The 11379-nt window shown below is 42.3% G+C and overlaps 1 protein-coding gene across 1 annotated transcript in view; it reads left to right on the forward strand.

Annotated features, from left to right (window-relative positions):
- The window catches only part of FGGY (FGGY carbohydrate kinase domain containing), a 424082-nt gene extending 413167 nt beyond the window's left edge, over nt 1-10915 (forward strand). Inside the window, exons 16-17 of the mRNA XM_079698487.1 lie at nt 5620-5681; nt 10715-10915. Coding sequence (XP_079554613.1) covers nt 5620-5681; nt 10715-10796 — 144 coding nt within the window. The 3' untranslated portion in view covers nt 10797-10915. The remainder of the gene's footprint in view (nt 1-5619; nt 5682-10714) is intronic.
- The last annotated feature ends 464 nt before the right edge of the window (nt 10916-11379 follow it).

Here is an 11379-nt window from a genome sequence, read left to right on the forward strand (position 1 = left end):
GTGGGGGGTGACTATATTTAGCACATGTCAGCATTTCCATAATAAATTCATATTGTTGTGCTATGGTAATTTCCAGATTTACTGCAGCCAGTGGGTTCATGAGGTTTCAGTTTTATGTTAATTATTTGGAGAAATGGGAAAACTCAGCAGTGCTATTTCTGATGACAGCACTGATTCTCTGGGCATTCTCCATATTGTGTCAAATACCCTTAGTGAGCCCTGTGTCCCAGGAGAGAGGAGAGTGAGCACAAGTCATTTTGACTGCCTGTAGAAGCATAATTTTTTTAAATATAAATTTATTTATTTTATTTTGGGCTGCATCAGGGCTTCATTGCTATGCATGGGCTTTCTCTAGTTGCGGCGAGCGGGGGCTGCTCTTTGTTGCAGTGTGCGGGCTTCTCATTGCGGTGGCTTCTCTTGTTGAGGAGCATGGGCTCTAGGTATGCGGGCTTCAGTAGTTGTGGCTCGTGGGCTCTAGAGCACAGGCTCAGTAGTTGTGGCGCATGGGCTTAGTTGCTCCGTGGCGTCTTCCCGGACCAGGGCTTGAACTCGTGTCCCCTGCATTGGCAGGCGGATTCTTAACCACTGTGCCACCAGGGAAGCCCATAACTTTTTTTTTAGAGTGCAGTACAGTTCTATTTTCCTTCAAATGATCAAATCCCTGTATGCCACTATATAAAGTTTAGAAGACAGAAAAAACAAGTTAACAATAGAAAAGGCTATCACCCATGCTCTTGAACCTGTTAATATTTTAATATATATTCTTCCATTGTTTATTATGCATGTGTAACACAGTTTCTGAGATAGAATTGAAAAACAACTGTATTTTTTTACTCTCACTGTCCCTTTACCCTCACTGTGCAGTAGATCTAGTTTCTCTCTGCCCTGATTAAAAATTCTGTTAGTTCCATTACTTTGTTAGATAAGTAGAAAGTCACTTAGATAATACAAGTTTTATAGTCCCTTTAAGTCATGAGACATAACCGAACTTCAAACATTAGAATACCAAGGAATATATAATAATCACCACTTCATTTTTCTTTTTTCTTTTTTTTTCTTTTGCGGTACGCCAGCCTCTCACTGTTGTGGCCTCCCCCGTTGTGGAGCACAGACTCGAGACGCGCAGGCCCAGAGGCCATGGCTCACAGGCCCAGCCGCTCCGCGGCATGTGGGATCTTCCCAGACCAGGGCACGAACCTGTGTCCCCTGCATCGGCAGGCAGACTCTCAACCACTGCGCCGCCAGGGAAGCCCCCACCACTTCATTTTTTATCCAAAGGTAAGACAACTCCTCACTCCTCCAGCTGGGACTTGCAAATGTGAGGAGTTGGCTGTGATCAGATTCTTCTTTTTTCCTCATTCACTTTCTCTCCAGTATATATTAGCTTTTTTCTTGTTCTTCCAAGGTGGTTGGAAGGTGTAAGGGAAGAGAGCTCAAGGGTGTAGGAAAGTTCTTATCTTGATCAGCATTGTCATAAATGGACTTCATGCTAAGTTTATTAGGTGTTTACAGCTAGGCTCCATTGTAGTTTTTTTTTTGGAGACTTTCCACTTCTGGAAACCTCTCACTGTATCCTGTCCTTCTTTATTCTAGTAGATTGCTTGCTCTTTTAATTCCTTAAAAATCCAGTAGGGGACTTCCTTGGTGGCGCAGTGGTTAAGAATCTGCCTGTCAATGCAGAGGATACGGGTTTGAGCCCTGGTCCGGGAAGATCCCACCTGCCGCGGAGCAGCTAAGCCTGCGTGCCACAACTACTGAGCCTGCGCTCTAGAGCCCACGAGCCACAACTACTGAGCCCACGTGCCACAACTACTGAAGCCCGTGTGCCTAGAGCCCGTGCTCTGCAACAAGAGAAGCCATCACGATGAGAAGCCTGCACACCGCAACAAAGATTGGCCCCCGCTCGCCGCAACTAGAGAAAGCCCGCGAGCAGCAGCGAAGACCCAACGCAGCCAAAAATAAATAAATAAATTTATATTAAAAAAAAAATCCAGTAGTTTGCCTCAAGCTTCTTTATGCAGGCTCCCTCTGTCTCATTAGGTGGCCATACTGGACAGGATCTGAGGCAACCCCGGAAGCCCTCTCACCTGTGGCCACCTTAGATTCATGGGAAACAGTCATGCCTTTTGGAGTCTGACACGTTCTGGCAGTGCTGGCTGATCCCAGGGCAACACTCCTTCACTACTACACTGAAGCTGCCAGCCAGCACTTCTTCTCCAGACAGGAGCCACACTCAACCCACCGTGTCTCACACCCTCAGGGATACACGTCCAGATCCCTGTGGCGTCAGTGAAGCCGTACTTTCACCTCTCCCCTAGAAGGCCTGATGCTCAGTGAACACACAGCTGTCTCCTAAAAAATCCATCTTTTCCTGACCTTGCACATGGATGAAAGGTTTGAGTTGATTTATGGGTCCTCAACTACCCTTTTTTTCAAATTCTTCAGGGTGGTCTGTTTCCAGCTCACTTTGGTATCTCATATCTGTCAACTTTAGATCTCAGACAAAACTTCCATTTTAGCATTCTTTCACGTGTACGGTCCTTACGTTCATTTATCCCGTAGACAATTCGCTGAGCACATATGATACACCAGATGCTGAGCTTAGCAGTAGAAACAATTATAACAGTTCCGGCCTTAAGAAGCAGGAGTCTAGTTGGGGCAGCTGATGTGCTAACAAAGAATTGTGGTGCCGTATCATAAATGCTGTGATAGATGGAAGCACAAGTTGCCGGGGGAGCAAGTAACTCATTCTAGGTGGGAGGCAGGCAGTGGGGATGAGTCAGGAAAAACCTTCTGTGGCATCAACACCTGAGCTAAGTTTAACGTTTAACTCTGTACTTTTTTGAGAAACAAAACCTCTTTTTAAACCTTTGAAATTTCTATCACTGTTATTTCTCAATAATTTATTTTAAAAATAAGCAAAGGTAACGTGAATAAAGGGAAGAAGAATTCCCTGCTCTCTGCACTGTGTCCACACATCTGTTACAGTGGGAAGGAAAGTGACATTTATGGAGCTCCTTCTCTAATACAAGTTTCCTGGATCCCACCCATGAAGCCAGTCCTGGAATGTCGGCTCCAGTCTGAAGCCTAAGCACAACCCGAGGAGTATTCCCCTAGGGAAGTTTCAAGCTTCAGAGGAGGCAGGAGGAGGCGGGGTCCTCCCTAAAATAGGCAGAGCAGAGTACCGCTATGAAGGAAGAAGCAATCCCCAAACTAGAGAACCAGTGGCAAAGTTGGCGATGGGGATGGCTGAGACCATCTCAGCAAGACATGAGGCTTACTTTAAGGGAATCAGAACTTAATTTATGAAGGAAAATGTTATGACATAGGTTGGGGTGAGCAGAGCTCTTAAAATATTCTTGTTAAGTGGAACGGCAGTGACCACACTAAGATGTTTTTGCTGTTTTGCAGAATGGCCCCAGTCTGACCTTCGTTGGTTCTTATCCTTTCACCTTGATTCCCTTTTCAATAATTTTTCATAATTTTTCAAATCTCCTCCTTAATAAGGCTACCGTTTCTTTCTGCTGTCAGTGTGCTTGCTACTCTCAGCATCTCTGATCTCCCAAACAGCACTTTTAAATCCACTGGGGGCTAGGAAACCGGATAACTAGTTCAGAATGTCCATGGCATCCTTGGGGAAGCGTCGGTAGGACATCCTTGCCAGGTTGGAAATATGTGTAAGCGATTAGCAGATGAAAAAGTATCAAGTTTCTTAATCCTTGAAGAACTATTGAAAAGAAGTTTATCTGCTTCTAACATAGTATTTGTCACACTCTATTTTGATCACAGTAAATGTCTTTTCCATTCTGTGGTGAGCTCTTTGATGAAAGGACCCATTCATGCTTCATCTCTGTATTCCATATATATTGGATGCTGTGCTTGGCACATAGAAGGGGCTCAATACATTTTATGAATATTCTAGGTAGAGATTAAGCAGCAAACAGACAAAGCTCCCAGACTGTGCAGCTTACATTCTGGTTAGAACAGGGAATGGAGAGGGAGAGAAGGAACACATAAACCAATAAGTACACGGATTGTCAAAAAGGAACTAGTGATAAATAATAAATATATTATTTATATAATTATATAATTAAATATATGTGTGTGTGTGTGTGTGTGTATATATATATATATATAAATAAATCATAAGTAAGGTGGTAAGGATGGGCAAGGAAACACTTGGATACGTTTTGAAGGTACCCAGGGCCTTTCACATTCTGTGTGGTAGTCAGCTTTTTACATTTCTTTCCTCCTCTGCTCATGTGTGAGTTTCTCCAGGGCAAAGAGTGTATCTTATGCAAATCTGTATCCCTAGCACAATGTCTGTACATATTGAGTAATTAATATATAGAGAGAGTAAGAAGTTGTACATATGTGACCTCAGAATGACTACATCCTTTACAATAAGAGTTCAGTAGCTGTTCCTAAGACAGGACCTATTCTGAGGAGCTTTGTCATGCTGTTGCTTGCAATCTCCCCAGGTAAGTCTTTGGAATCCAAAGTTTGGGTTTACTCCATTCCCCCTAACTTTCCCATAAACTTAATAGCATTGGGAGACTGCCCAAGGAAACTTGACCTTTCCATTCATATAATGGAGCCAACACAGTCTATGGTTGATCTTGCTGCTGTTCACTCTGACCGTGTCCACCAAGACACTGCAACTTGCTGACTGCCCGCTAACCGCATTGTAAAGACAAGAAAGTCCTGAGGTCAAGTCCATTACACTCAGCCCAGAGGTCTCACATCTATATGTGCACAGTTGAAGAGACTACTGGAAAAAGAACTAAAAGTGAAATGAAGAGGTCTTAAATATTCTATCTTAAAGTACAGGTGCAAAGTGGCTTCTGTTCAGTTACTGCTATTGTGAGTTAAGCAGACAACGTGCTCAGTGGCTGATTATGTTGCCTTCTCAAGCCCTTGTGTCCGGGTAATGCAAAGGGGAAATAATTCCTTCCCACCACACCCTGCAAGCCATAATAAAAGTGCTTTGCCTTCCAGGTTGTTTATGCCCTGGAGGTCTCAATAGGCAACAGTTTATTAAGCCCAGGCTGTGTGGGCATAGATGTAATCTTTAATGTTCACTGGATTTTAATCTTATCACCAGAGAAAGTAAGTTGAAAAAAAAATGGACTCACTGAATCTCTTAAGGGAAGTAAATTCCAATTAGAATGTTCTTGCTGGGACTTACCTGGTGGCTCAGTGGTTAAGAATCCACCTGCCAACACAGGGGACACGGGTTCAAGCCCTAGTCCGGGAAGATCCCACATGCAGCGGAGCAACTAAGCCCGTGTGCCACAACTACTGAGTCTGCGCTCTAGAGCCCGGGAACCACAACTACTGAGTCGGCGTGCCACAACTAGTGAAGTCCGTGCACCTAGAGCCCATGCTCCACAACAAAAGGAAGCCACCGCAGTGAGAAGCCCGTGCATCACAAGGAAGAGTAGCCCCCGGCTCGCCACAACTAGAGAAAGCCCACGCTCAGCAACGAAGACCCAACGCAGTCAAAAATAAATAAATAAATTTACTAAAATAAAAAAAGAATGTTCTTTCCTGTGACAAGCCTCGCATTGGTGTTAACTTTCCAACTTAGTTCTGTGTGTTCTGTTTTCCATTTGACAGGACGCGATGGCAAGAATGAGCAAAGTTGGGAAAGTTGTGTTTCCTAGACGTGAGGATAAAAGGTAAGTTTATATGTTTTCTGTGCACGGTGCTGAGGAACGAGGGCAACAGACACATGCGACGTTAGAGCTGGAATTAACCACAGGGGTCAGCAAGCCAGGCCTTTCATTTAATAGTTGATAAAACTAAGTCTCAGAGAGGTAAAGTCACTTTCAATTCCCCAAGATCACGGAGCTAGGTAGGGCCAGACCTGGAGGTCAAATCCAAACTTTTGAACTCTCAAACCAATGTTTTTTTTCCCTAGGTCACATTAGCAGTAAATCTGGTCTCCTCTGTTCTAAAATGGGGATCTCTTGTCTTCCACATGGTAGCATCTGTCTGTTCCTCCACCCTTTGCATCATGTGACTTTGAGGGCTACAACATGACTTTTATTTTAAATTGAAGTATAGTTAATTTACAATATCCTGTTAGTTTCAGGTATACAGCACAGTGATTATATATATATATATATATATTATAGAGAGAGAGAGAGGGAGAGAGAGAGGGAGAGGTATTCTTCTTCAGATTCTCTTCCTTTGTAGGTTATTATAAAATATTGAGTATAGTTCCCTATACTATACAGTACGTCAGCATAACTTTGATTAATGTTTTAACCCCAATTCACAAACACTAATTTATTGAGTGCCTGCTATCTTCAAGGCATTATGCTCTTTGGCATCTAGGCAGGATTTAGAATGGAATAAGACAATCTTATTTATGCAGTAGATCATTTCAAGCCAAAGGGATATGTTATATAATAGAAGCATTACCAGGTGACAAAGTAACCCAAAACAGAAAAGAATTTGACCCTGTAGGAGTGAGGCAAAGCTTTTGAGAGGACGTTAAGTCTAGCTGACTTTAAATGCTTAAAAGAAGTTGTCAGGCCAAAACTGAAAAGCACTTTGTCAGTAGAGGAATAACACAGGCAAAGTTATAAAGGTGGCAACAGCATCGTGTATTCAGGAACCTATCAACAACTCATAATTCTGAAATGCAAAGTATGAGATGGGAGATGGCAGGGAGTGAAATTGGGTGTTGGGGGGAACAGAGGGGGTCCTCTCATAATGAGTTTTGAGGCCGTGCTAAGGACCTCAGACTTCATCCTACTGGTGAAATGGAGATACCGAACTTTAAGCAGTGGTGGGACCTGGTCAGATGCAGATATTAGAAAAATCCTCTCAGAGGATGCGTTAGAGGGCCTAAGGGTAGAAGAGACCAGATGAAAAGTGTTTCAACAATCCAGCTGAGAGGGCTTTCCTGGTGGCGCAGTGGTTGAGAGTCCGCCTGCCGATGCAGGGGACACGGGTTCGTGCCCCGGTCCGGGAGGATCCCACGTGCCGCGGAGCGGCTGGGCCCGTGAGCCATGGCCACCGGGCCTGCGCGTCCGGAGCCTGTGCTCCGCAATGGGAGAGGCCACAACAGTGAGAGGCCTGCGTACCGCAAAAAAAAAAAAAAAAAAAAAAAAAAACAATCCAGCTGAGAGAGGAAAATGACATATATTGAGTCACTGGTAGTGAGCTTAGAGATGAAGGAACAATTGTGCAAGTGGCTTTTATCACTTTAGGAAAGTATTTGAGGTTAAGATGTAAAAGCAAATTCTACCTTATATAATGGACAGGCAAAGATGCTTATCTCACCAAAGCATAATCGACATGTAACAGAGTGGAAATGTCCATGGAAAAAGCCATCCAGTATCTTTTTATTTTCTTAAAGAAAGTCTCCAAATGGAGGTGGGCGGTTAATCCTCTGAATATAAACCCCTCTCTAAATACCGGGGTGAGTGGAGCAGAGGGGGCTCCATGCAGGAGCATGGAGAGAACTGAGTTCCCCATGGCAGTGGGAGCCCTGGGCTAGCAGCAGCACCCCTCTTTTGATGAAATTAGAAACAGATTATTCTTCTCCATCTCTTCACTGACCCTCTGAAGACTCTTGAGGGAAGTCTGTTTTTAAGTTCTTTGAGTAGATTCCACGTGTTCTTTTGAAAAGAATCCTTGGCGGCTTGCTGTCAGCCGCTGTGAGAGAGGCGCACACGATGCTCTAGCACCATCTGCAGGCAGCCTGAAGATTTGCAAGTGGAAAGAGCCAGTTTCCTTCTGAGCTACGCTCAACATCTCCTTGAGTCAAATCACGTTCTTGTCTGTATAGAACACTTACTTAGGTCTGTGCCACACAGACCTAAGAATGGAAGGAAACATTTATATATCATATATCTGATAAAGGATTAATACCCATATACAGAGAACTCCTAAAACTCAATAACCAAAAAGCCAACAACCTAAATCAAAAATGGGCAAAGGACTTGAATAGACATTTCTCCAAAAATGATATATGGTCAATAAGCACATGAAAAGATGCTCAACACCACTAATCATTAGGGCAATACAAATCAAGACTACAATGAGATACCAATTTATATCCATTAGTATGGCTACTGTCAAAAAAACAGAAAATAACAAGTGTTGACAAGGATGTGGAAAAATTGGATCCCTTGCACACTGTTGGTGGGCTGTAAAATGGTGCAGCCACTGTGGAAAATAATATGGTGGTACCTCAAAAGTGTAAGATAGAATTACCATATAACCCAGAAATTCCACTTCTGAGTATGTGCCCAGAAGAACTGAAATCATGGTCTCAAAGAGATATTTATGCACCCACGTTCATAGCAGCATTATTCACAGTAGCTAAAACATGGAAGCAACCCAAGTGTCCATTGACAGATGAATGGATAAAGAAAAAGTGGTATATGCATACAATTGAATATTATTCAACCTTAAAAAGGAAGGAAATTCTGAAATATGCTGCAACACGGATGAACCTTGAGGATATTATGTTAGTGAAAAGAGCCAGTCACAAAATGACAAATATTGTATGATTCCACTTATATGAGGTACCTGGCATAATCAAATTCATGGAGACAGAAAATAGAATGTTGATTGCCAGGGGCTAGGGAGAAGGGGAGAATGGAGAGTTATTATTTAATGGGTGGATTTTAGTTTTGCAAGATGAAAAGAGTTCTATGGATGGATGGTGGTGACAGCTGCACAATAATATGAATGTACTTAATGTTACTGAACTGTACACTTAAAAATGGCTAAAATGGTAAATTTCATGTTATGTATATTTTACCACAATTTAAAAAATTGGAAAATAAAAAGCACAGGGAAAGAAGCACATTGGACCTCAGCTTCCCATGTATAAAAAAGGAAAAATATAGTCTCTCCATCTTTTGACATTTCAGGATAATAGAAGGATGTAAGAACAACATTAACTCACATTGTGTAAGCACTTGACAGCCCGCATAATATTTCATATTCATGTTTAAAATTCAGTCACTCTGTGGCGTAGGTACTGTTATCACCCCTCTTACAGCAGGGAAACTGAGGCTCAGACCATTTAAAGAAGTTGCCCCAAATCACCTAGGCTTCTCTGCCTGGAAAGCCAATGCTTTTCCCACTGTACAAAGAATAAGGCCAATGAACAAAGTTGCTGCAAAACTATCAGTATTAAAATTAGAAATCTTCAAGTGCATGAGAAAGAGTACTGACCCAAGCTTCCTTCTAGAAGTTTCCCAAAGTCAGAAAATCCATCTCATACAGTGAAAAAATTGCTTGACGTTAGATTGTCAGAGTAGCATTTGAAGAAGAAAATTGCTGTCCGCAAAATCATTCTATGATTAATAAATTTGGAGGCTCATAGAGTGGGTTTTAGTATAATCTACATATAGTGAGATTGATGGTAATACTGGAATGTTAATTTTTTAAGTAGTAACCATAACTAACATTGATATCACTTGCTATGAGTTAGGCACTGTTCTAAGTGCTTCTCAAATACTACCTCATTTAGTTCACATAACAGTTTACATTACCTCTATTGAGGTAGGTCTTGTAATTTTTCCCATTTACAAATAGGGACATTTAGGAACAAAGAGATTAAGTAAAATATCCATGGTCACACAGCTAGTAATGGGGCCTAGCTGAGATTCAAACCCAGGCCTCAAAGTCCACCTCTTAACCCCGTGTTTGGCCCCATCACGGCTCTTAAGTTACCAGAATTCTTAAGGTAGAAATGCTGGGCAGTGGTGTTCCTATTAATCTGTTTAGCTCTGCATGTTACAGGTAGAAGTCTCTGTGTGCATTCAGGGTTACTCTCACACTCTCTCTCCCCCAATTCCCAAGCTTGCACCAATGCTCCTTCACGAGGACTTCTTTTCAGAGCACCCCAGAACCTCCCAAGACATGCTAGACAGGGTTCATCAACCCCTTACCTCACGTCAGCTCCTCCCAGCCAAGAGGAATAAGGGCCAAGCTGCCATCTGCAAGTATAATTTGTCTTAGCTACTATTGTCCTTTTCAAGATTGTGATGCCAAGGTAGCTTCAGCTGCTCTGCCTTCTAACTCATGGCCAACACCAGTTCTAACAGGTCTTATCTGAAGACTGAGCTGGATAGTACAGGAGAAAAGGGTCCTCTGTGGGATGCCCGGAAGGCAGGGCACAGCTCCAGGAAAGGAGTCACATTCTCATGGGGTTTTACTCCCAGATAAAGGAGTCTGCAAAGGAAATGAAAGTGTGGAACGTGCAAAGGGTGATTAAAATGTTCAGTTTCGTCCCTGGTCAGGCTGTGACATTAAACCAGTCACTAAACTGGTGGGGGGGGTGGTCAGGTAATCATATATGAAATACTTATTGAAGCTGGGAATGTGAAAGGCCCTGTGTCAAGCCTGGCACTTCCACTGTGTTATAGTGGAGGCTTTGAAGTCAGATAGCCCTGAGCTTGAATTCCAGCTCTGCCGAGTTTTAGCAATACTAGTTTAGATTTGCCTCTTTGAGCAAATCTCACCTCTAAAACCTTTACCTCTAAAATGGAGATGTAGGTTCACCCATGGAGGTTAAAGATAGTGAGTGTGAAACATGTGGCTCAGGATGCTGTCAGCATCCAAAAAATGGGAAGTGTCTGCAAAACTGTAACAGATAACATTTCTGTTCTTCTAAATGTCAGGAGAAGCAGCATAACAGTCTTGCTTGAGATCATCCAACATATTTATTTTTCTCCTGCAGATATTATGACAAGAAATATCAAGTATTCCTAAAGCTGGTTGAACACCAGAAGGAGTATGCATCCATCATGAAAGGGGACTGAACTGAGCTTGCACGGGCGGATGCCAGGTTTCATGTCATTGCATCAGGGGCCTCTGTCATTTCACCTTATATTTAAGACCCTTAGGTATCATTTCATCATTTCTGTATTTTCTTTTTAATAAAGAAAACTGAGACGTGTGCAACCAGAACTAGAGTCTTCCATTTCACAATACCACCTTTATTTACTTGGTAGTTTCCACAGGCACCATCATGGAGACAGAAACTTCACCAAGAGTCATAGGATCTCCTATGGGACTAGAACTTGGGGATCATTCAATCCAGGAGAAACTGTCCTTGGTAATTGATTCAATGTCAGCCACTAAAGACTTACTTCAGGTAGGACATCTAATGTTTATTCTATAGGTGGCTAAAAACTTATTAACTTTTTATTTGGAAATAATTTCAAACTTACAGAAAAACTGCAAGAATAGGAATAATACAGGGAACACCCATGTACCTAACTTTTACCTTTGAATAGTTATCCCATCTGCTTTCTCATGTATATGTTCTCTCTATATGTGTGTGTGTGTATATATGTATATTTGTATACATTATGAATACATATATACACACAAATTTTTATG

The sequence above is a fragment of the Hyperoodon ampullatus genome (assembly GCF_949752795.1).
Source record: "Hyperoodon ampullatus genome assembly, chromosome: 2".
NCBI lineage: Eukaryota > Metazoa > Chordata > Mammalia > Artiodactyla > Ziphiidae > Hyperoodon > Hyperoodon ampullatus.